The sequence below is a fragment of the Emys orbicularis genome, chromosome 5, assembly GCF_028017835.1.
Source record: "Emys orbicularis isolate rEmyOrb1 chromosome 5, rEmyOrb1.hap1, whole genome shotgun sequence".
NCBI classification, from domain to species: domain Eukaryota; kingdom Metazoa; phylum Chordata; order Testudines; family Emydidae; genus Emys; species Emys orbicularis.
Window position 1 is genome coordinate 62,533,421 of NC_088687.1, and position 26,213 is coordinate 62,559,633.

At 40.8% G+C, this 26,213-nt stretch overlaps 1 protein-coding gene across 1 annotated transcript in view; it reads left to right on the forward strand.

Annotated features, from left to right (window-relative positions):
• The window catches only part of TMEM131L (transmembrane 131 like), a 121,786-nt gene extending 97,265 nt beyond the window's left edge, over positions 1–24,521 (forward strand). Inside the window, exons 26-35 of the mRNA XM_065404730.1 lie at positions 4,725–4,879; positions 6,300–6,424; positions 12,263–12,396; positions 13,581–13,766; positions 16,510–16,588; positions 18,226–18,311; positions 19,801–19,921; positions 20,804–20,892; positions 22,432–22,574; positions 24,118–24,521. Of these exons, the coding sequence (XP_065260802.1) occupies positions 4,725–4,879; positions 6,300–6,424; positions 12,263–12,396; positions 13,581–13,766; positions 16,510–16,588; positions 18,226–18,311; positions 19,801–19,921; positions 20,804–20,892; positions 22,432–22,574; positions 24,118–24,396 (1,397 nt within the window). The 3' untranslated portion in view covers positions 24,397–24,521. The remainder of the gene's footprint in view (positions 1–4,724; positions 4,880–6,299; positions 6,425–12,262; positions 12,397–13,580; positions 13,767–16,509; positions 16,589–18,225; positions 18,312–19,800; positions 19,922–20,803; positions 20,893–22,431; positions 22,575–24,117) is intronic.
• Positions 24,522–26,213: the final 1,692 nt, after the last annotated feature.

Sequence of the window (26,213 nt, forward strand, 5' to 3'; positions counted from 1 at the left end):
ACCTCGAGAGATCATCTCATCCGGCCCCCTGCACTGAGGCAGGACCAAGTATACCAGACCATCACTGACAGATGTTTGTCTTAACCTGTTCTTAAAATCCTTCAATGATGGGGATTCCACAATCTTCCTTGGAAGCTTAACTATCCTGATAATTTGAAAGTTTTTCCTAATATCTAACCTCAATCTCCCTTGCTGCCTTGTCCTACCTTCACTGGATATAGAGAACAATTGATAAGTCCTCTTTATAACAGCCCTTAAGTTATCTGATGATTGTTATCAAGTTCCCACTCAGTCATCTTTTCTCAAGACTAAACATTCCCAGTTTTTTAACCTTTCCTTATAAGTCAGGTTGTTTAAACCGTCTGTCATTTTTGATGCTCTCCTGTGGACTCTCTCCAATTTGTCCACATCTTTCCTGAAGTGTGGTGCCCAGAACTGGTCACAGTATTCCAGCTGAGACTTCACCAGTGCTAAGTAGAGCAAGATAGTCACCTCCTATGTCTTGCATATGACACTCCGGTTAATCCACCCCAGAATGATATTAGTCTTTTATGCAACAGCATCACATTGGTGGCTCATATTCAATTTGTGGTCCACTATAACCCCCAGAACCTTTTCAGCAGTACTGCTGCCTAGCCAGTTATTCCCCATTTATTAGTTGTGTATTTGATTTGCTTTCCTAAAGAGGTACTTTACACTTGTCTTTCTTGAATTTCTTCTTGTTGATTTGACCAATTCTCCAAGGTTGTTTTAAATTCTAATGCTGTCCTCCAAAGTGCTAGCAATGCCAGCTTGGTGTCATCTACAGATTTTATAAGCACACTCTCCACTCCATTGTCCAAGTCGTTAATGAAAATATTGAATAGTATTGGACTGACGCCTGTGGGACTCCACTGGATACACACCCCGAGCGAAGCATTGATAACTACTCTTTGAATATGGTCTTTCAACCAGTTGTGCACCCACCTTATAGTAATTTCATCTAGACCACATTTCCCTAGTTTGCTTATGAGAATGTCAAATGGGACTGTCAAAAGCCTTATTGAAATAAAGATATATCATGTCTACAGTTTTACCCCCATCTATGAGGCCAGAAACCCTGTCAAAGAAAGAAATTAGGTTGGTTTGGCATGATTTGTTATTGGCAAATCCATGTTGGCTATTACTAATAGCCCTATTATCTTCTAGGTCAGCCATTCTCAACCCTCTGGCCACATGCAGCCCAATTAGCACACAGCTGCAGCCCAGCTGTGTGCTAAAGACTGCCGGGGTGTGCAGCGGGGTCTGGGTTCCCGGCTGCCCAGCGTGGTTCTGGGGTCAGGGCTGCTTCCTGGCCCCACAGGGTCCAGGGTCGGGGCTGCCAGCTGGTTCTGCACAACTGGGGTCCGGGGCAGCCACCCAGCCCCGCGTGGCAGGGGTCAGGGTCAGGTCAACCCCGCGGGGTCAGGGTCCAGGCTGCCACCTGGCTGCCCTACCACCCAGCCCCCTGCTCAGGGCTCCATTCCTGGCCCCACTCTGTGGAGTGGGTCTCTGGGCGGGAGGCACTGGGCATAGAGGTCTTTAGAAGGGGTTGGGGGGAGGAGAGCCGTGGCCCAGGTAACACATTGTGGGCTGCACGCAGCCCACAATGATAAATAGGTTGAGAACCACTGCTCAAGGTACTTACAAATTGGTTGTTTGACAATTTGTTCCAGTATCTTTCCAGGTATCAAAGTTAGGCTGACTGATCTGTAATTTCCCCGGGTCCTCCTTGTTTCCCTTTATAAAGATAGGTGCTATGTTTGCTCTTCTCTAGTCCTCTGGGACTACACCCATCCTCCATGAGTTCTCAAAGATAATTGCCGATACTTCTGAGATTGCTTCAACAAGTTGCCTTAAGTAATGATGAATTTCATCAGGCCCTGCTGACTTTAATATATCTAACTTATCTAAATATCCTTTAACTTGTTCTTTCCTTATTTTGGTTTGTGTTCCTTCCTGCTTGTTGTTAATATTAATTATATCTGGTCACAGTTTACCTTTTTAGCGAATAATGAAACAAAACAGGCATTAAACACCGCAGCCTTCTTGATGTCACTTGTTATTAGCTCTCCTTCCCCACTAAGTAGAGGACCTACATTTCCCTGTGTCTTTCTCTTGCTTCTAATATATTTATAGAACTTCTTATTTCCTTTCATGTCCGTTGCTAGATGTAACTTATTTTGTCCCTTGGTCTTTCTCATTTTGTCCCTACGTGCTTGTGCTATTGTTTTGTACTCAGCCTTAGCAATTTGTATTTTTGTAGAATTCCTTTTTGATTTTATGGTCATGAAAGAGCTCCTGATGGAGCCATATTGGACTCTTACTATTGATCCTATCTGTCCTTCACATTGGGATAGTCAGCTGTTGCACCTTTAATATTGTTTCTTTGAGAAACTTCTCTCCGGAACTCCTTTTTCCCTTAGATTTTCTTCCCAGATTTTCTTTCTTACCTACCAGCCCTGAGTCTTTTAAAATCTTCTTTTTGGAATATAACTCCTTCATAGAACATTTCCAGAGTTCTCATGATTGCTTAATTATCAAAATTTTAAGAACAAAAGGAGCAAACAATGAAACAAACAAGCGTTGTTTCAATTATTTCTTGACTCCTGGCATTTTCTGGGTTTGCTGGCTGTCTAAAGTTCTGTGGTTTAATTTGTAGATGGTTTGGGACTATAAATTAAATCTGAATCATACCAATATGAAACATGCATAACTGTTAATTATAGAGAATATTTGTGGCACCAGGAAGTCTTCAGGAAACACTTTACTCCGTGTGTTATATCTTGGAAAGCAGTGACACATTTTTTAGAAGACTAGTAACATGTTTTTTTAGCTCGGGTCTCTGATCTTGCTCATTGCTTTGTTTTGTGATGGTTCTTCACTCTTCCCTATCCCCTCCATGTTCATCCATGCCCCTGCCACTGTGATGCTGCCATTCACAAAGGAGGGAGGGTTAACTTCCTCAGAGGCTGCAGGCACTGCTAGTAAACTGGCTAATAAGGAGCACAGAAGAATGAGATTGGGACAGGCGTACCCTTCCCACCAAAGATCAGCACTGCGGTTTGATCTGTGGTATAGTCATGACCTTAGTACTCCTGTTCCTTATACGTGCCATTTGCAGTGCAGCCAAAAGCCTGGTCATTAGGTCGCAGGGTAATCTCAAATGTCCGTATTTCTTAATATTTTGCAGCTGAAGAATTCAGTGCATTTATAATGCAATTAAATATTGTACAATAATATCAGTGCAGAATGCTAAAATTAAAAATAAAAGATCCAACCAGCCTGATGATAGGTCAAACAGAATAAATGGATCTTAAGTTACCTAAAAGCGGCCAGAGAGGAAAACTTGGCTGACTTCTAGGTGAGAGTTCCACAACCAAAAATCCTTGCCCAAGTGCCTCCTTGTAGCTGTTGTTTTTATTATTTGCTATTTGTATTTCCATATCACCTAGGAACCCCAGTCATGACTCAGAATCCCATTGTGCTAGCTGCTGTACAAACACAGAACAAAAGACGATCCCTGTCTCAAAAAGCTTACAATCTACATATGGTACAACATACGGATAACAACAAATAGGCAGGGGAGCATAAGGAAGCAATGGCAACATTGGCAGCATGATGGGCTGTGATCTCAGCCCACTAGCAGCCTAACCATGGACAAGTTTTTTGTAGGCATCACAGCAGAGGGAGTTTTAAGGAGGGTTTTGAAGGAAGATAGTGAATAAGGGCTTGTCTACATATGAAAGTTAATCTGGAATAAGGCAGAATGTGAATTTAAAGCAGATTTACTATTTCAGATTAACTCCATGTGTGGACACTCTTATTCCAGAATGAGAGTGCATTATTCTGAACTATCTTAATCCATGTTAGAAATGGATTAAGATAATTTGGAATAAGGCATTCTCATTCTAGAATAAGAGCATCCACAAATGGAGCTAATCAGTCATCGCCTTTCCAGAGTAACTCCCCATGTAGACAATAGCTTTGTGGGTGTTTGTGGGGAGGGGCAGCAAGGGAGAAAGCACCAATGTGCTTGTTTGAAAATGTAAACAGGTTGTCTATGGAGGCTGGCCTGATGGGGCAATGGGCAGTGGATGCTGACATCTCAATGGTGAATGAGAGATGGTAGATAGGGTGGGGATAGGCCACGAAGAGCCTTGAAAGGAAAACAAGTAGCTTATGTTTGATGTGATAGAGAAAAGGGAGCCAGTGGAGGGTTGTAAAAAGAGGACTAAGATAATGATGTTTGCAGCAGCATTCTGAATAAATATGAATGAGGCTAGATTGCATTTATTAAAGCCAGAGAAAAGGATGTTGTAGCAATTGAGATGTAAGATGATGAGAGCCTGGTTGAGAGTTTTAGCTGAGTGTGTCCCCAGTGTGGTCCTAACTGTACATAGGGACTAAAGAACCAACTGACATAGGGTGATTATAATAGGGTGGGTATATAGGGGAAGTGTATATTAGTACTGCTATATATAAAACTGCCTCTTGCAGCTGGTTTTAGAAGTGTTACACAGCAGTGTTAACTTTTGGATTTTTGTTTTTTTGGGATAAGCAGCACAAAAAAAAATGATTGATAATCATAGTGTTTTGCGAAGCATCCAAGTTTGAAAATGTTGGCCAAGGTGGAGTGACCGGGGAAGGGAATGGGAGCCTCATGGTCTTCCCAAAGTTACACTATTTGTATTGTTTCACTCCAGGGAATAACCAGCAAGTGCCTCTCAGGAATGAAATAGAAAACTGTGAGACTTTGAAAAAGCAGATTAACACAAAGCCTTCCACTGAGAAAAAGATTAGTAAAGGATCTAAGGAGGATACACCATGCTGTGGAAAACAGGAACTTGCTTCAGTTGAGGTTTGTATTAAATGATCCTTCTCCATTTCATATTTAAAATGCCTAAAATAAAAGAGAGAGAGAAACATTCTGTAAAGAATAAATCCTAAAATCACATACTGATCATCTGATGAATGAGTAGAACCCCCAGGTTGTGATACTCTCTGTGTCCTAGTTTTATGTATTAAAACTGGATTATAAAGTGATAAAAGATGTTTTGGTGGAGTTCCCAAGTAGGCTTTATATGTAATGTGGGCTATATCACAAACACATTTGTTTCCATGCAATTAATATTAGTGCAGGCACAAACACACACTCACACAGTCTGACTTAAATCTAACACCAAGTGTCAGCAACAACTGTCAGCAGTGTCGTGCGGGAGCTCCCTCCTCCAACCCTTAATAGAGAGCTATCTTGCAAACAAGGATCATCCTTCCCCCTTTCACTCTGGTTATTTTGGGGAAGTTCTATGGCCTGTGTTATACACGAGGTCCAACTAGATGATCCCAATATTCCCTTCTGGCCTTGGAACCTATGACTCTAATCTCTGTGCTAGGAACTGAATTTGAGCATGACAAAAGATGAATTCATTTACACAAATTGCTAAATAGTAATAATCACCAGGAACCTACAAGATAGCATCTTCTGTTCAAAGATTTCAAGAGCTTTACAAGTATTGTATTTACATTACAGAGAGTTTAAGTGGCTTCCTAAATTCACTGATAGAACCTTTGATTCTGCCCCCTGCTCTATCTAATGCCTTCATGAAAAGCTTTAATAATAAATTACATGTTGTACTTCTGGCGCACATATTGAAAACATTTGCTGGATCCTACTCTTGTTTTGAGAAAATGTTAATGCAGTTATAAGTGGCTTTTGGCCATGTTCTGCGGCTTTTCATGTGTTTCTGGGGGTGGTCTATTTTGTTTTAAGTCCAATATAAATTAAAACTTAAATTTACTAATATTTTCTGTTTTACTTATCCCCATTATTTCTTCAATAGTATTTCAGATAAACAAAGGGGACACCACCAATAGGTGAGGGAAGAGAGAATTTATTGCTGCTGAACTCTCCCACAAGCTGATCACAAATCAGGCAGATGTTTCTAGTTTTTAGTCCATTAAGAATTGTATATACCATTTCCCCTGTCGTCCTCTGCACTCCCAACTTTGCTCAGGGGCAGGGAAGGAAAGGGGGAAAATGGTAGCACATTGGGGATTCAGAAACGTTTATCTCTCAACATTTACAGGTGATATGAAGGTCTGAATCTTGGGTAGGTAGATTAAGTGGTGATCTTGGAAAGTGGCACTAAATCTTCCAGTAATTCTAAAAGAGTCATTTTGTGAATGTACTTTGCCTAGATAAAACCACTGACCTGAATTTACCAAGGTTACTTCATTGATAATAGACATCTCACTAGTTCATGTTTTTACCTTTTCAGCAAGAAGAGGCTTACAGGAAGAAGAGATCTCAGGAGAAAAGAGAAGGCAATTTATCAAATATAAGTTGGAATAGAAATAGAACATCTAGAAAAAACAAGAAAAAGAATGTTAATATATCTCCAAGGTGTGTGCTGCATCCTCGGACAATTTCACAAGTTTTATTACACCATGTTGAAACTGGAAATGCTTTCATTTCTGCGTTTTTAGTCTCTCTTTAGGTTTTGTATAATACAGTATGCAGGTTATTGTATGGTATAATATAATTCAAGGCTAAAACTGTCACATTAATACATACCATACTATATTGCACAGGAAAATGGGTGTGTGCCCATGTGTCCATGTACATACACAAATATGTGTGTATATGTACACACCCCATTCTGCAAAGCAATCTGTAAGGAGTCCTGTTGATTACAATGGGACCTGTCATGGTTGCAAAGGGTCACCTGGATGGATCTCTTTGCAGAATCAGGGCCACGTTTAGGATTCAATTGCAGGGAATGAGAGGATTTTCATAGGGAAGTCACTACTTTAATTCTTTGATTTATTCTTCAGCTGTAAAATGTTTCATGCTGAGGACTTCAGATTAAAGGAACAAAACATCCAGAAACCTATATTCCTGATAACAAATAAAATAATGCTAATTTTAGAATTGCAAAATACGTTACGCCTGTGTAGACAGACTTTAAACTAAGAAGCAATGGAGAAACATGAGGGTTTGAATTTACATCCTGGTCAGTATTTAATTGGTTCTCCTTATAGACTGGAAATTTGCCTGCTTTAAAACTCAGATGGTTAGTTTCCTTTCCACTCTATTTCGAGTGGATAAAATCCAGTATGTATTGTCTGCAGCAAAGAAAAATCTTTTGAAATGATTCCAATTTCATGGGAATCAGATCATCTCTTAATAGTTTGAAGCAATTTTATCTTCTAATATAGTATAAAGAGGAAGAGAAGATTTTTTTTTTTTTTTTTTTTAAATAAAGAAGCCAGCATTTCCCCGATAAAGTGTAGTGATTTAAAAATTAAAGTTTGAAAGAGGAAGTCTGGGATACCTGGGACATTCTGACTAAATGACTTCTTTGTGGCTTGTAGCCAAGTATTGTGGTAAGTTTAAAGCAATGTTAGATCGGAATATTAGGCAGCAATATGAAAAGATCCTGAGAAATATTTTTAAAACTTTTTTTATAAGTTTACTTCAATAACTTCTAAGAGTCAATTAATTGTAAGTGTTTCCTATTATTTTGTGTTGTTGTTTATCATTATTAAATTATTTGTATTACAGTCACTCTAAAGATGCCATCTGGAATCAGGGCCCCATTGTGCAAGGCAATGTACAAACATACAATAAGAGAAAGTGCCTCCCCCAAACAGCTTAGATTTAAGGCCACAATCCTGAAAAGATTTATATAGACTTTAACAGTCTCTTAAGTAGTGTAACTATATAAACAGATTGTAAAGTCAGAACACAAAGGACCATTGTGATAATCCTGCATAACCCAGTCTACTCACAATACATAGAATTCAGCACAGGATCAGGGTCTGTGTAGATAAGACAGACAAAAATGGAAGGGAAATGTTTGTCTGTTATTTCTCTTACTGGTTCATTTATGTTCCTTTCAACAATCATTGCTGTCTAGGCATTAAAATGTGGCCATCTACTCTCCATAGAAATAAGAACTCAAATTTTTGTCATTTCCAATATTAGCCAAACTAGTCCTGAAATACACAATGCTAAAGATAAAAAAAATTTGGTGTTTCTATTCTGCATTCAGCCCTGCCACTTGATTGGCTTTGGGCTTCTCTTAACATGGATCTGACTGATAATGTATTAGATCAAGAAATGTTGGCTCCTACTAGCTAAGAATTGAAAAGAGATTAATATTTCCTGAATCAGTTGTGGGTTTTCTTCTGCTTATTATTTTGATGATTATTTATTGTGTTAGTGTTCAGGAGCCCAAATCAGGTTTAGGTGCACTGGAAATCTAGATCCTTTTCATAAGGAACTAACAATTTTAGACCCTGATCCTGCAGTCAGATCCCCCTGGGCAGACTCTACAGCTCTGCAGAAATACCGTATATACTCGTTCATTAGTCTGTTCGTTTATAAGCCGACCCCCCCAAGATGGATAAGTAAAAATAGCAAAACCTGTATGATCCTTTCATAAGCTGACCCTATATTTCAGGGGTTGGAAAACTGGCTCCCAGCCGCTGGCGGGTCGGGACATTTTGTTTACCTGGGGTGTTCACAGGCACGGAGCCCCTCAGCTCCCAGTGGCCGCGGTTTGCCGTTCCCAGCCAATGGGACCTGCGGAAAGTGGCGCGCCCATTGGCTGGGAATGGTGAACCGCGGCCACAGGGAGGTGAGGGGCTCCATGCCTGCAGACACTCCAGGTAAACAAAACGACAGTGTATTAGATATTCAATTCAATGATTCCATAGAGTTTAAAATCATCAAATTTTGGTGTAGACCAGTTTATAAAGCGACCCCTGCTCTTTGATGCATCACTTTTTTACCAATAATATTCGGCTTATGAACGAGTATATACGGTACTTCGATTTCAATGGATGTGATTGCAAGATTGGAGTCTAGGAAGGCAAACAATATAGAGAATTTGAGAGATTGTTTGGAAGATATACAATTTTTATATATTAGAAAAGGGTGACAATACTTCAGTATCCCAGACTGTCCCCCAACCTATACTTTCTTGTAGGCATCAGCGGAGAAGTGTGTTTTGAGGAACAACTTGGAGGAGAGGGTAGAATCATAGAATATCAGGGTTGGAAGGGACCTCAGGAGGTCATCTAGTCCAACCCCCTGCTCAAAGCAGGACCAATTCCCAACTAAATCATCCCAGCCAGGGCTTTGTCAAGCCGGGCCTTAAAAACCTCTAAGGAAGGAGATTCCACCACCTCCCTAGGTAACGCATTCCAGTGCTTCACCACCCTCCTAGTGAAATAGTGTTTCCTAATATCCAACCTAGACCTCCCCCACTGCAACTTGAGACCATTGCTCCTTGTTCTGTCATCTGCCACCACTGAGAACAGCCGAGCTCCATCCTCTTTGGAAACCCCCTCAGGTAGTTGAAAGCAGCTATCAAATCCCCCCTCATTCTTCTCTTCTGGAGACTAAACAATCCCAGTTCCCTCAGCCTCTCCTCATAAATCCATAAGCTCCAGACCCCTAATCATTTTTGTTGCCCTCCGCTGGACTCTTTCCAATTTTTCCACATCCTTCTTGTAGTGTGGGGCCCAAAACTGGACACAGTACTCCAGATGAGGCCTCACCAATGTCGAATAAAGGGGAATGATCACGTTCCTCGATCTGCTGGCAATGCCCCTACTTATATAGCCCAAAATGCCGTTAGCCTTCTTGGCAACAAGAGCACACTGTTGACTCATATCCAGCTTCTCGTCCACTGTGACCCCTAGGTCCTTTTCTGCAGAACGGCTACTTAGCCATTCGGTCCCTAGTCTGTAGCTGTGCATGGGATTCTTCCGTCCTAAGTGCAGGACTCTGCACTTGTCCTTGTTGAACCTCATCAGGTTTTTTTTGGCCCAATCCTCTAATTTGTCTAGGTCCCTCTGTATCCGATCCCTACCCTCTAGTGTATCTTCCACGCCTCCCAGTTTAGTGTCATCTGCAAACTTGCTGAGAGTGCAGTCCACACCATCCTCCAGATCATTAATAAAGACATTAAACAAAACCGGCCCCAGGACCGACCCCTGGGGCACTCCGCTCGAAACCGGCTGCCAACTAGACATGGAGCCATTGATCACTACCCGTTGAGCCCGACGATCTAGCCAGCTTTCTATCCACCTTACAGTCCATTCATCCAGCCCATACTTCTTTAATTTGGCAGCAAGAATACTGTGGGAGACCGTATCAAAAGCTTTGCTAAAGTCAAGGAATAACACATCCACTGCTTTCCCCTCATCCACAGAGCCAGTTATCTCATCATAGAAGGCAATTAGGTTAGTCAGGCACGACTTCCCCTTGGTGAATCCATGCTGACTGTTCCTGATCACTTTCCTCTCCTCTAAGTCAGTGTTTTTCAACCACTGTTCCGCGGCACACTAGTGTGCCGCGAGATGTTGCCTGGTGTGCCGTGGGAAAAAAATATTAAACCATGCTTGAATGTCGGAACTGGTTACTAAAATTTCTGTTTACTTACTATTTCATAATAAAGTAATTATAAAATACTTTCTTTGTGTTTATTTGATTCCTATTCAAGAGAATTACTTTATATATAGTCAATATAGGCACAGAGTTAAATTTTTTAACATTTTCTAATGGTGGTGTGCCTCGTGATTTTTTTCATGAAACAAGTGTGCCTTTGCCCAAAAAAAGGTTGAAAAACACTGCTCTAAGTGTTTCATAATTGATTCCTTGAGGACCTGCTCCATGATTTTTCCAGGGACTGAGGTGAGGCTGACTGGCCTGTAGTTCCCCGGATCCTCCTTCTTCCCTTTTTTAAAGATGGGCACTACATTAGCCTTTTTCCAGTCATCCGGGACCTCCCCCGATCGCCATGAGTTTTCAAAAATAATGGCTAATGGCTCTGCAATCTCATCCGCCAACTCCTTTAGCACCCTCGGATGCAGCGCATCCGGCCCCATGGACTTGTGCACATCCAGTTTTTCTAAATAGTCCCGAACCACTTCTTTCTCCACAGAGGGCTGGTCACCTTCTCCCCATACTGTGCTGCCCAGTGCAGCAGTCTGGGAGCTGACTTTGTTCGTGAAGACAGAGGCAAAAAAATCATTGAGTACATTAGCTTTTTCCACATCCTCGGTCACTAGGTTGCCTCCCTCATTCAGTAAGGGGCCCACACTTTCCTTGACTTTCTTCTTGTTGCTAACATACCTGAAGAAACCCTTCTTGTTACTCTTAACATCTCTTGCTAGCTGCAACTCCAAGTGTGATTTGGCCTTCCTGATTTCACTCCTGCATGCCTGAGCAATATTTTTATACTCCTCCCTGGTCCTTTGTCCAATCTTCCACTTCTTGTAAGCTTCTTTTTTGCGTTTAAGATCAGCAAGGATTTCACTGTTTAGCCAAGCTGGTCGCCTGCCATATTTACTATTCTTTCTACACATCGGGATGGTTTGTTCCTGCAACTGCAATAAGGATTATTTAAAATACAGCCAGCTCTCCTGGACCCCTTTGCCCTTCATGTTATTCTCCCAGGGGATCCTGCCCATCTGTTCCCTGAGGGAGTCAAAGTCTGCTTTTCTGAAGTCCAGGGTCGGTATTCTGCTGCTCTCCTTTCTTCCTTGTGTCAGGATCCTGAACTCGACCATCTCATGGTCACTGCCTCCCAGGTTCCCATCCACTTTTGCTTCCCCTACTAATTCTTCCCTGTTTGTGAGCAGCAGGTCAAGAAAAGCTCTGCCCCTAGTTGGTTCCTCCAGCACTTGCACCAGGAAATTGTCCCCTATACTTTCCAAAAACTTCCTGGATTGTCTGTGCACCGCTGTATTGCTCTCCCAGCAGATATCAGGGTGATTAAAGTCTCCCATGAGAACCAGGGCCTGCGATCTAGCAACTTCTGCTAGTTGCCAGAAGAAAGCCTCGTCCACCTCATCCCCCTGGTCTGGTGGTCTATAGCAGACTCCTATAGGGTAATGGCTTTGTGGATCACTTTGTGCTTCAGAGGTAGGGGGCAGTGACAGGAAGGTGTGACAATGTTTGTAAAGAAGCACATGGTGGTTCTGGTGAACTCCCAAGTTGTTGGAAATATGCGGCCAATTCTTGCACCCGCACTGTCCTGTGTGAGCTCTGAAGGTATCTATCACCTTTGTCTCACTCACAGTCCCAGCCAACCTGAGGAGCAAGAGTATTGAGGCTGTTCCCAGCTCAAGATCTTGGCTTGACAGAGTTGCTAATAAAATGTTTAGTAATTGGAAGGGGAAAAATGATAGTTAAAATGTAAACACATTTGGTTTGTGATTATTTCAGGGTTCCTGAACAGAATGAGTTGAAGCGTATGTGCAAGGAATTTGAAAGGCCTGAACTAAGAACTAACATTGGCATAAGGGAAACTTGTAAAACAGACCAAAAAGTTGGGAGCTTGTCTACACAGGGAGAAACAGGTATGTAATCATTATTGGGATTGCATTGGGAAAAGGTAATGTGTAGTTTTTTGACACCACAATATTTTGATTACTTCCCTTGGGGACTTTTATTTCACTTGCCCTCATGGGCCCCTTAATGTGACCGTCCTGGCCAATGAGGGCTATATGTAGCTCCTCTGGGAGCCAGTCAACATGGTTGCTGAGATGCCAAGAAATTCCAAAAAGTATTCCTTCTCTGAGGGGCTGAATGCATTTCATCCATAATACTCCCTAGCCAAGGTAAGAAGACATGTCAGAGCATGAAACTGTAATGCCTTAAACTGTTTGGGGGACAAGGTGCGTGAGGTAATATCTTTTATTGGACCAACTTCTAAAGAGAGCTCTGTGTAAGCTTGAAAGCTTCTCTCTCTCACCAACAGAAGTTGGTCCAATAAAATATATTACCTCACCCACCTTGTCTCTGATGTCCTGGGAACAACAGTGCATTAAACTGTTTGGGACATGCCTACCTATCAACTGTCTCCTTGTGTGATATAATCACAATTGAGATCAGTTAAAGTGACAGCCCCCAGAATAGCTTCAGGTGGGGTATAGGTAGGGCATTTTCAGTGAATAACCAACAACTTTGAACCTTGTTTCCTGCCTTGGGCCACAGATCCAGGGCCTGTTTACCTTTCCTCAAAGTCTATCTGTTTTTCCCAGCTTTTGAGAAGGGGGAGTGTTAGGCAGATAAATGAGTTTATATAGTGGTAGTTCTTATTCTCGATAAGATGAGGAGGAGGGGAAAGTCCATAGTTCACTATTGAGTTATTTATTAGGTTTGTTTTTGTTTTTAATGTGCATGTTCCCAGGGTCTTTATATAAGGTATCTGATTAAGCAGCACAAATTTTATTGTAAAGAGCAGTATCCACTTCCCATTTCTTACTCCTGTCTCAGCCCCTATAGGCCATGGTTTGTTGTCACTTCTCATTGTGTTATAGGTGTAACTTAGATGATAAGCTCCTCCAGGGTAGGGATTTTGTCATCTTGTATGCCCATAAAATGCCATACATGCCAGTGATGCTATCTGTAAATAATACTTGCTGTTTCTGCTCAGTAGGTTTAAAGGATTAATATAATAACACATTTCAAAAAAAAATTATTTAATTTTGAGTTTAAATGTAATATTCTTTCTTTTCTTTTTTTTTCCAACTTTTTTCAGAAAGCTTTTATCAACGGTCTAAGAAGAATTGTTTGGAAAAATTTTGCTCTGATTCAAGCTCGGACTGTGGAAGTTCTTCAGGAAGTGTACGTGCCAGTCGTGGTAGCTGGGGCAGCTGGAGTAGCACAAGCAGCTCCGATGGAGATAAAAAGCCCATGATTATTACCCGGCATTTTCTTCCATCAAGTAAGTGTTGGAAATAGAATACGCACAAGTACATGCCGAGTTTAGGTCTTCTTTTTGGATAGTTTGAGTCAATGGAACCCTTAGTTACAAGGAGAGTGTGTGTAGCTTATGCAGTCTGCCCAGATACCAGGGCTTAATAGAATCGAGTCTTCATGGTAGCATTCTACAGAGTGAGGGACCAGAAAGTATTTTACCAGTTGCTAAATCTTTTTTCCAGCTACTTTTTTTAAGCTGGCATTCAGTTTTGAAAGTGTACATCCTGTATAAAACAATGTACATCATGTGTGTATATATAACACAAAGGGGTTTTGTATTCATCCACTCATGGTTCACCTGGTTTATTCAGGAAATCTAAAACAAACATTGGAGTTAAGACTCCAAGATGCAGAATTGCTGTATTTGTTGTTCCATAACCATTATAATATTGTATGTTAGAAATGAGCCAGGACTCCAATATCTGACCTGTGCACACTCTGAAGTAGCTGAGATCTTTGTTGCATTAGAAAATTCCTTGTAAACATTAGAAAACCTCAAAATTCATTCAGTGCTCCCCAGTACTCTAGTCAAGGCATCTAGTTGCCTCCAGTTAATTTGTATGCCTTTTGTGCTCCTTCCTGGGGAAAAATGGTCTCCTACTTATTAAATGTGTCTAAAACATGTAATCATTTTGCAAGAATATCTTAGGGTGAATGCATTAGTGACTCAGGTTGCCATGATACTATACCCAACAGTAGAGAAAAAGAGCCATCAACAGTAAAAGCAAAAGGGGAAAGAGGAAATGCGGATAAGAAAGCAAACTGAAAAAGTACCACACCAGAAATTAAGGAAGCTGTACAATTAGTCACTTTTGGGAAGACTGCAGAACTGAGAGCTACTAACTCTGCCCACATTTTAATTCAGTCCTTACCTTTAGATTATTGTTGCATGTGGAACAATGTATATGTTATGTGTTGTAATATATATGACCTACATCTTTAAGTGGCAAAAGTGAAAAGAATCTTTGTTTGTGGGTAATTAAGAAAGTGCACGGATGGACAGCTCAAAAAATTACAGAGAATACCCCAGAATCATGCACTTGTATATGGCAATAAGCCCAAAGCACATCACAAACACCAGAAGGCACAATTATGCTTCGTTGCTGTGCCATATTAAAAAGAACGGTGAAAATCCTTAGTACCAATAGTATTATTAACAGGTAGCTTGCTGCAGCATTAATAATGAACAGAATTTAAAGTAGTTTATATTGAATGTTCTCTAGTGACATGGAAAAATTGGTTTCATGTCTCTAAATGCTATTTTGAATAATATAAATATAATTTAGTGTCTGAGCAAAAACGTATCAACAAACCTGGCTTCAGAGTCAGGAAAGATTAGCTGTGCCTCTGACCTAATGAGATGAATTATCTCTGGAATAATTTTCTATGTATTCATAGGGTTGCCAGGCATCTGGTTTTTTACCGGAACACCTGGTTGAAAAGGGACCCAGGCAGCTCCGGTCAGCTCCAGCCGTGAGCCCCCTTACGCACCCAAACTCCCTCCCAGAGCCCTCACCCTCTCCTGCACTCCAACCCCCTGCCCCAGCCCAGAGTCCCCCCTGCACCCAAAACCTCTCATCCCCAGTCCCAAACCAGAGACTGCACCCCCAGCTGGAGCCCTCACTCCCCCCACACACACACCAACCCTCTGCCCGAGCCTGGAGCCCCCTCCCATATCCTGAACCCCTCATTTCTGGCCCCACCCTGGAGTCCACACCTCCTCCCGCACTCCAACCCCCTGAACCAGCCCAGTGAAAATGAGCAAGTGAGTGAGGGTGGGAGAAAGGGAGCAATGGAGGGAGGGGGGATGGAGTGATCAGGGGCAGGGCCTCGGAGAAGGGGCGGGGCAGGACAAAGGTGTTCAGTTTTGTGTGATTAGAAAGTTGGCAACCCTATATATTCATAATGTAGTGTAACTCTTTTCAAACACAGTCATTTTGATAGTAAGTAGGAATGAATAATTAACATTATAAATGTTAGTAGTAACAATTTTTGAGGTGAACACTGCACAAAAAACAATGCATAAATGTATTTTCTTTTCATAAAGTCCTACACCACAGAAGAACTTACTCTTCTGGTCAGCGGCGGCTCCAGGCACCAGCACTCCAAGCACGTGCCTGGGGCGGCAAGCCGCGGGGGGCGCCCTGCCGGTCCCTGTGAGGGCGGCAGTCAGGCAGCCTTTGGCGGCATGCCTGCGGGAGGTCCACTGGTCCCGCGGATTCGGCGGCAATTCGGCGGCGGGTACGCCGAAGCCGCGGGACCGGGTGGACCTCCTGCAGGCATGTTGCCAAATCCGCGGGTTCGGGGACCTCCCGCAGGCAGGCCGCCGAAGGCAGCCTGCCTGCCGTGCTTGGGGTGGCAAAAAGGCTAGAGCCACCCCTGCTTCTGGTAGAATAGTGGCTCTCAATCTTTTTCCAAATCCTGGGCCCATATTGCAACAGTAATAAAATGTCTGGGCCCTCCTCTTAGCTAGCCAGAAAGAAGGGATCATGGTCTCCAGGTTGAGAATCCATATAATACGTGACAACTGTATAGATTTCAGAGGGGTTTATGAATAAGCATATTTGATAAATACATTCTGAAATGGTAAGTGCTGGTACTGACATTCCACACTGAGAAATAAGTTCATACACACCATTGGTAAGTGTATTGTGTATATGTTTCTGTTTTCAAAATCTTTTTTGATTCACAATCATTGTTTTATTTAGGGGAGAATATTTCACAAAATGATTTTCCAACTGAAACTCCCATCACTTTAAATCTGTCTCATAACATCTGCAATACCAGGTAAATTTTTGTTAAGTCTACCCCAGTAAAATATTAAAGAAACTCCATCAACTTGAAATATTGTTAGTTTTTTAAAAATGAATTAAAAACAGTTTCAGGTTCTACCACCTGCTTGTGATTCTCACTGCTAATTTTTGAGGTAGTACAGTCATGTTTTCCTAATGTTGGAAATGTTTCTCTCTTCCCTGTAGCTCTCTGAAAAAACCTACACAAATGATAGGGGAACCTTGCTTAATATGCAAGGGAAATATGGGATACATATTTTTATTATCTTCCCATTCTAGTAGTTTTCTGTGCTAATTTTTAGGTAAGGAAAGGTCAGACAAATATGTCACTTTTAAGTTGATGGGGTTCTTTTTATGAGAATCATACTGTCCTGAGACAACTCGAAAATTGTTCCTTTTCTTTCTCTGACATATCCTCCCCCTTACTATAATATGTGCAGCATCTAAAGTTTTAGTTACCTGGATGTTCATCTCACTCCCAGTTTGAGACAAGTGGGATTCAGCTACTAGAGTCAATTACATATTTTCCCTGGGGTTACTGATAACGGAGTATTTCAGTGCAGCTTTGGAAATACCATGGTCAAAAGCCTGTAACTCCAACAACAAATTGGGAACCATCTCTGATATTTGCAGGAAGAGAGGTACAGCCCAAAATGTCACAGACCGGGAGAGAGGTCACACCCAAAAAGAAGAGTTGGGCTCCCAGTGAGCAGAGCTTTTTCTTCCTCTTAACTTCTGCAGGTGACATTATTCTGAGAAGTAAATTTCTGTTGTACAGTATATGGAAAGCTGACCTATTGGTTTTAAAGATATGGGTAGACCTCTTATGTTTAGCAATCACTAATAGATAAAGCTCATCCCAAACAAACTTAATCTCAGTCTGAACCTATGAACCATGCTCTCATTTAGTCTCAGTACAGTCTGTGTTCCAGTTAAATTAGATGTATGTGGAATATGTGAATACACATACATTAATATATGGAATATGTTATATATATTATCTTAAAGTAAACGGATTATCTGAATTGGTTGGGGAACATCTGAAATCTTCAGATGATCAGAATGTTTGATAAATGAAATTTGGCTCATGAGTTTTATATCATCTGAAATACGGATAATAAAGAGTTAAGATAATGAGTATTTTATTTGTTTTCCACATATAATAAGCACTAAAATGATGAGATTGTGAGGTATGCGATAGCTCAGAGTAAGGAGAATAGGCAAAGGAAAAGCTTAATTTGTGGAGCAAAGGGACACCATTTCCATGCTCCCTACAGTATCATCTATTATTTAGTGTTCCATCGCTCCGTGTAGTAGCTTCCATTCTAGAGACATCCATCAGAAAATTTTCAACATGAAAAAAACCTATAAAACTCCTTGAATTTTCTTTTCTAGGAGAAGAATCCAGGGCCGCCCAGAGAGGGGGGCAAGTGGGGCAATTTGCCCCGGGCCCCGCAGGGGCCCCCACAAAAATATAGTATTCTATAGTATTGCAACTTTTTTTATGGACGGGGCCCCCGAAATTGCTTTGCCTCAGGCCCCCTGAATCCTCTGGGCGGCCCTGGAAGAATCACTAGGGAATTTTTAATGTTGATAATCCAAAATTTTAAAAAGTCCTTTGTCTTCATTCAGCAGAGACATAAATACTGTCCCCCAGTATCCAGAAACCGTATGTACCAACTTCACTGACATAACTGCAGATCCTGACAAAAATAAAGGTTAGTTGCTTTTTCAACAACAGATTTGGTGCTAATGTTTGTACAGTAGTACACATAAGTACCACACATAATGTTTCTTAACTACGTTTATGTATAAACCCACAAGGGCTTTACTGTCAGACTGCTGAGTTTGAGCTACATTGCTGAGGACTTGCCTTTTTAAACTTCCTGACAACTAAAAGGACTCAGAGAAGACTTCCTTTGTTATAACCTAGACTTTGTTTATGGTATTCTCAGTGAAAAAAGGCAGGATTCAGGTGTCATTTCACACTTCCAGTATTCTTTCCTGACAGTTGCCTTGCTTTGCACAGGCTAAGCACCCTGACTGTAGAGTAACATTTAAACAGTACCAGCATGACTGAGAGGTCAAAAGAACCTACATCTTAAGTGGAGTTGAGACACAGTTAATGCCATCAGATATTTCTCTCCTAATTTCCTCAGTCATGACTGAGGAAAACGTCCTCAGCCCTTTTTGACCTTACTCCCTCCAAAATGGACAATGAATTATGTGATGGTTTGGGATCTTAAATATGTGGTTGTTTTCGTTTATCTGCATTTCAAATGGAAATAATGTTCATTTGTTTGGTGGGATTAATAAATTGTGGAGTAAAAGATTACGGGATAAATTAGAGATTGTAGAATAGAATTGTGGATCCGAGAAGAAATCTGAAGCTTGCGCTCTCTCTCTCTCTCTCTCGTTTTTTTCATGTCTTTTTCCCTTTAAAAAGTATGTGCGCTTATAGTTTATTCCTATTTTTAATGGCTCTAGCAGCACGAGCTCTTCTGTTCAAAACTAGAGCCTCTTCCTGAGGAAAAGTTTTAATACACAAACATGTAATCAGTACTCAAATTTGGCTGTGAAAACAGTCATTTTCGTTTAGTCCATTCTCCCATGATGAAAGATACAAGTACCAGGTCTCATCACTGATGTCATTCCAACATCACATGTACTTTCTGTAGGAATCTTTGCTTTTGCTATGTTGAATTTCAGAATCCGCTTCAATATTATTATTATTTTTTTTTTTTACCCAATTGAAAAGTGTTTGATTTTGTTTTCATCTGCACAGCAATTTCCATCAAACGTAAACATTTGTCAATAAGTTCTTCCCTAGGAATTTTCGCCCAGTGACATATGCTCATAGGGACAGATCCTCATCTGGTATAAATTGGCCTACCTCCATTGAGTCAGTTTATATCAGCTGTAGGATCTGGCCCTGACAGTCTGTCTTGGAATCTTTTAGTGAGGTTTCTTTTTATATTGACAACCCTTCTTTTTGGTTTCAAGTAGTAATATAGGAGGGAGGGATAGGTACTGTCCTTTGGGAAAACTATAAAGCGATCTCTCTGGCTGGATTATCTCTCATACATACAACCTTTTTACTGTGGATCTGAGAATCAGATGTCACCATAGTACTAAGATTTGGTGGATCCCTCATTTCTGTACTGTTGCATTTCATACGCTTCAATCAAGATCTCTTTGCCTTTCTAGGTCTTTATCCTACAGGAGACTTGTGGCCTGCTCAACCAGTCTGTTTGACAAATAGCTTAAACTATAACCTTGAGAATAACGTACCATGCATGATCCAGGAAACCCCTTCGGTTCACAATAGGCAAGTTATTTTTTGCTTCATTTTTTGATATCGTGTTTTTCAGCCTACGGCCTTAACAGCATGAATGTATCTGAGCTTATCATGCAATGATTCTTAAGCATGTGCCGTTTAAACAGTTTCCATGGTATGGTTGCATGTTAAGATCTAGTAAGCAAGAATCTTACTGTAGACCAGGGGTTCCCAAACTTGGTTTGCGGCTTGTTCAGGGTAAGCCCCTGGCAGGCCGTGAGATGCTTTGTTTACCTGAGCGTCCGCAGGTACAGCCGCTCGCAACTCCCAGTGGCCATAGTTCCCTCCTAAAACGCTTATGTGGTAGGAACATACTATAATTCCTTTTTTTACAGATGGGGAAACTGAATCCCAGAAGGTTTGTACTTGCTTAAGTAATACAGGAAGTTTGTGGCAGATCCAGAAACAGAACTCAGATAACCTTCCTACCAGTCCTGTACTTTAGCCACTAGTCTCTTCTTCCGCCTCATGGGGAAAAGATTAAAAAAATGCTCAGTATCAGAAGTGCTGGAACTAGGAGGGCAGGGGGTGCTGCACCCCATGGCTTGAAGTGGTTCCCATCATATACAGTGTTTACAGTTTGGTTCAATGGCTTTCAGCCCCCTCCCCCCCATAAAAATTGTTCCACACCCCCACTCAGTATAAGAATGAGCCTGATTTTAACACAACACCATTGCTGATAATGACTGTTCTGTACTATTATGTAATTAGTATGTGTGAAGTGCAATCACTTATTTCAGGCAATTGTCATCTAATAGTTTAACAGTATCTTAAAGTATTTTTAAACTATTTTCATAAACCCTGTACAGTATTTTGATTTTTGTTTTTTGATTTTATACGATTTTTGTCGTTTGATTTTGTCGTTTGTAATAGCTTCATTGATTGGAATGCAACTTGTGATAGCCAGTTTCCCAACATGTATTGCCCATTAGAGATGAATGAATACAGTGCTTTTCCAGAAGGTAAGAGTGCTGCTAAACTTCCAAAATATCACTAAGCATGTTCTTTTCTCTCCTCCTTTGAAAAGCAAGGTAATTAATATCATTTTTTCTTTTAAAACCAGTAGCACTAGACTATTAGAGAGCTGAGCTTGCTAATGTTTTTAATTAGGGTAAAATAGATTAGGAGAAATTAGTTTTTATCACGTATGTGTATTACAGTAGTGCCTAGAGACCCCAGGTAATATGAGGTGCCCATTGTGCGAGGTGCTGAACACGCACAAGAGTTGGTCCCTACCCCAAAGAACTTATGATCTAAGTGGACAAGACAGACAAAGGATGGGAGAAGAAAAGTGCAGTTATGTCTGTTTTCCAGTTAGGGAACTAAGGCACAGAGGAGTTAAATAATTTAATCTGTGGCAGATCTAGGAACACAACCCAGGTCTCCTGATTCCTGTTCTAGTGCCCTAACCACATGGTCCTCACTGCTCTCTAGAATGAGGTTTTTCAGACACCCTTAGTTAAATTCCTGACTTGGAACAACCTGAATGAGTTTTGACCCACTCACCCAAAACCTGGTTTGCAGAGCTTCCTAAAGGCCTGATTTTGATTTCACTTACATCAGTTTTCTACTAGTGTGACTACAGTAACTCCAGCAGAGTTATCAGGCCCAGACTGCTCTTTTTAACATTCCTTCTCTGCACCCCACTCACAAATATCAAACCTCAACTGTGTCGGTACTCATTGGTGGAGAATGAGCTGAAACAAATCTACAAATGGAAAGCCTGAAAAGTATTTGTTTGTTTTGAGAAGTTGTCATTTACTCAAATTTAAATTTTTGACACCAAGTGCTATACAGTATTGTGTTGTGTGTGCATATAAGAAATAAGAAGGCAACTTAAAAGTGCTATGCAAAGACCAGGTTTCTCAAAGTAGAAATCCCAACAGATTGTGCACCTGTGACAGAGCTCAGTATACTAGCGTGTACAACATAACGTCTCTTGTGGCCTATTTTTCCCCCAGGATGTGACTTATTTTGCACATTAATCATGTTCACAGTTACCTGGAATACTGCACTACTAGCTAGGCTATATTTAAAGATGAAGCTACAAGAGCACAGGATTTTGAATCGCCGTAGTCTCTTGGGAGTTTAGGGCTGAGGCATGTGGGCAGGGAAGGATGGGGAAGCTTTGCCTTAATGTTGTCCACACTCTACCTGTTCCATGGCTAATGGAGGGTTTCAAGCTCCAGCGATCCAGAGATAAAAGGTTTTATGTAGCCTTTACCCATTTCCCTTGCTAGCAGTTGGCTAATGGCCCCAGTAGTAGCTAATAAGAAACAATAATCCTGTTTATATTGTAGCTTTGAAAGATGCATGGAAATATGTAAATGTTACAAAGAGGTGATTGCTGTATTGCCAGGAAGTCACCTTGGAGTGGTGAAAACCAGCCAGCAGTTCTAATGTCTCTCATGCTGGGACAGTTCAGCCCCCCCTACAGAAAGTTTAATATAATTTATAATGCAAAAAGCTTAATTTTGTTCTCCATCTCGCCTCAACTGCAGAAAACATGAATTACCCCAATGGCTTCCCATGTACTGCAGAAGTTCAAAATACTGCCTTCATTGATCACAATTGTCAGTCTACCTGGAGCGCTCCACCCAACATGACACCTACCTGGGAACCAGCCAGTTATGTCAACTCTTCAGTGAGTATTCCGGTCACTACGTGTTGGCCTAATGTGCTCCTCTGAAGTGCCTGCCAGATACCTTTACATTTCAGTCTCTCCTCCTTTCTTTCCAGTAGGCTGTGGTGTTTGATGTTGATTTTGTTAGCACTATTCATAGTATGTCACCAATATTTTGCTAAGTTTCTGTTGGGTCATTTTACTTGAACATTGTATTGAGACCCTTGAGAATGGAAACGTGCATGTTGGATTTGGATAATCTGTTTACCCCTCTCCCTCCCTCAAAAAAAACAAAACGGTTTTAGTGGAGGATAGAAGCAAGAAGTGCTGACAATGAAAACAATTCTAAAGTTATGAACACAAAAGGGAAATCAGAAATTGTAGAGTAGCATGCACAGCCCTGGTGCTCTTGGTAATATCCACAAAGTTTGCTCTGCAATGTATACATGCAACTCAAACTGACTTCAGCTGGATTTGTGCATGAATCTCTGAGCACTCACTTTGGCCCTTTGTGCTTGTCTCCAAAGAGAAAAGTGTAGCAGATGAACAGGAAGGGATGGGACAAGTTTATTTCAGTGTTGTAGTGTTGTCTTTAGATATAATCACCTTCTCCTGCACTAGGATGAAAATCTTCCACTTTGAAAATGTATTTTTTGTGTTTACAATAGGAAAAGAGAGTTTAACAGACAAATCTCATCAGTAAAAGCAAGAGATGATTTCAACAGCACACATTCATAGTGGATTCAATAGGGCACTGGATGGAAGAAGTGATAGAAATTTACAGGGGGCAGAGAGGGACATTAATTCTATATTTTATTTGAATGTATTCTGGAATCATAGAAGTTTGAGACTAGAAAAACCTATTAGATAATTCAGTCTATTTTCCTGACAGAACAGGATTTTCCCTAAAATACATTTCTTAGTGTTTTAGCTGGTTTTAAAAGTCCTAAGGCTTCTGTGACCTCCGTTGGCAGACTGTTCCACAGGCTAATACATCTCACTTTCAAGAGGTTTTTCCTGATATTCATTCTAAAATTTCTCTTTACTTGCACCCCATTACTCTCACAGCAGTGTGTTCCGTTCTTCCAGTAGTGCTATAGCATGTTACCATGTCCCTCCATTAGTCATCTCTTAGACAAGCTTATACATCTTTAGTTCTTTCTGTCTTGTCTCTTAAATCAATCCTTCATCCCCGTGATACACTTTGTTACTCTTCTTTAAATTTTCTCCATTTGTCTATATTTTTGCTGGTAAGCCTGATCAGACCTGGATATAGTACTCCAGTTGTGGTCACATCAGAGCCATATAGAAGAAGGCTAATACTGCCCTGCTTTGTGAAATGCCTTTGCATGTGCAACCCAAAACTGTATTGGCCTTTTTTTGCAACCATGTCATTTGTAAACTCCTGTCTATAATTTCCTGGCTATATGATCCCTAGGTTTCTCTCAGCAATTCTGCTCCCCAGGCTGCTTCTTCCTCCCATGTAGTGTATGTGTTTTCAGATTCTGTTTCCCCCAGCATATTGGCTTACATTTTGCCCTGATGCTTTTTTCTTGTCCTACAGCCCTACCTCTCAAGCGCCAGAAGCTTGTCTCCAATGTCTGGACTTTTTGGTTCCATCTGGGCACCTCAGAGTGATGTCTATGAAAGCTGCTGCCCGGTCAGTGCCACCGGTCAACACTCAGCTCATGTTGAGAACCAGGCAGTTATGTGTAAGCAGGAGTATTATCCAAGGTTTAACCCATTCCGTGCCTATATGAACTTGGACATATGGACTACAACAACCAACCGGAATGCAAATTTCCCACTTTCTAGGGACTCGGGTTACTGTGGAAACATGTGACAGGAATTTGATTTTAAAAATGTGAATAAAGATGCTTGCAATTTTGATTACTAGATTAAGCTGGTTATTGAACTAGATTACAGTGTTGGTGGATATTTTGGCACTTTTATATGGACAATAAATTTTTTTTACAGAAATCTGTGTATTAAGTACTTTTTAAGAATTAATAAATATTATATACAAAACATTATGTTAACATCATGTGAAGGTTAAAAATTTAAAATACAATTTTCAAAAGATGGAAAAAATTCAGATTCTCATAGTAATATATTCACCCGCATTGCACATATTTCATATAAAGTTTACATGTAGGGCCTGATTTTTCAGCAATGGCCTCTAAATTTGCAGGCACAAAATTGCACTTATAAATAATTGCAGTCACAGCAAATGGTAACATTTGGCCATCTAACTATTTGCACTTACTGTTGCAGATATTTAGATGTCCAAGTTCTGCTTCTACAGGCAGAAGGTATTTGTGGATGCAAAAATTGCACCCACAAAAATTAGAGGTTGGGCTGTGGCCTGGCTGTATATCAGGCCTTAAAATCCTAACTAGTAATTTGATAATATTGTATTTGTGCAACATGTGTGAGTCAGTGTTTCTTTGAGAAGCTTTTCTTTTTTGTACCTCCTGATATTTTGTGTTTTAACCTTCATGTTGCTGTAGCATTTTTGGTGCGATTTTTACTTTCATGTTACATGAGCATTCTTTGGTGCATTTAATTTCCTCTGTTTAAAAACACTAACATTTAAATTGGGGCACACTTTTCATTGAGGGGTGATTTTATGCTTTTCTGCAAAGCAGGATTAACAGAACAGCAACACTTCGGTTTGTTTTATGAAGGCTGAATCTTCATAGTTGAAAAGATTGCCAAGAAAGGAACCAGCCCCTTGTTGATTGTATCCTTCATGCAAGCTGTGTCAGCAGCCCATCCCTAAAGAGTCATCTCCTCAGGCATGGACAACACACAGTTTTCCCTGTCCCCTTGATATGTCACAAAGTGGGCAGGAGTTGATTAAGCTCTGCTAAATCTAAGGAGATAACTACAGCACACCTTTTTTGTTTTAAAATGTTTTTCTTCGAAGTCAGTGGTAAAACTCACATTGATTTCAATGGGACAAAAGCTAGGCCAATAATGAGCACTTTTGAAAATCCCATGTTTTGTGTTTAATGGTTTTATTATACTGGTAACCAGCCCTCACATGCTGTGCTTTTCTTTCTGGTGTGTTTTACTGGACTGTCCCACTGACTGTGGGCATTGAAGTAATAGCTTATAGGACTCTCTAAATTCAGTTTTGCTGGTATACCAGAATTGAATGCTAAGCCTATAGAAGTAGATGTCACCATTAACATTCCTTTCTGTGTCTTTGTAGCCTGTGACAGCATGTTGACAGGAGATTTTGAAAGATATATATTGTGAGTACGTACACAAGATGTGTGAAGAATACCAGTGATCATTTGGTTTGATAGGTTCCAATGCAGTGAAGTCCCTGATCTCCCAGATAACGCTGTTTGTTTTATACCATGTTCGTTCCTTGCGGAACCACAAGAAATGCAGTCAGCAGAGAAATCTAGCAAAAGCCTAGCCACACTCTCTTGCTATACCCAACCAGTTCTGTTAACTTAATGATGTTCATGGGATTGGGGAGGCCTGATTTTTCATTCCTTGGATATCCCTATAACATGTATTTTAATACAATTTTTGCTCAGTTAGTACAGGGTTTTGCTCCCTGCTATAGGCAAATGGCCTTCTTGCACTCACATTGAACTGCAGCTAGAAACCTCACTGATGGTTTGGTCTCTCTGCTCAGCCCTA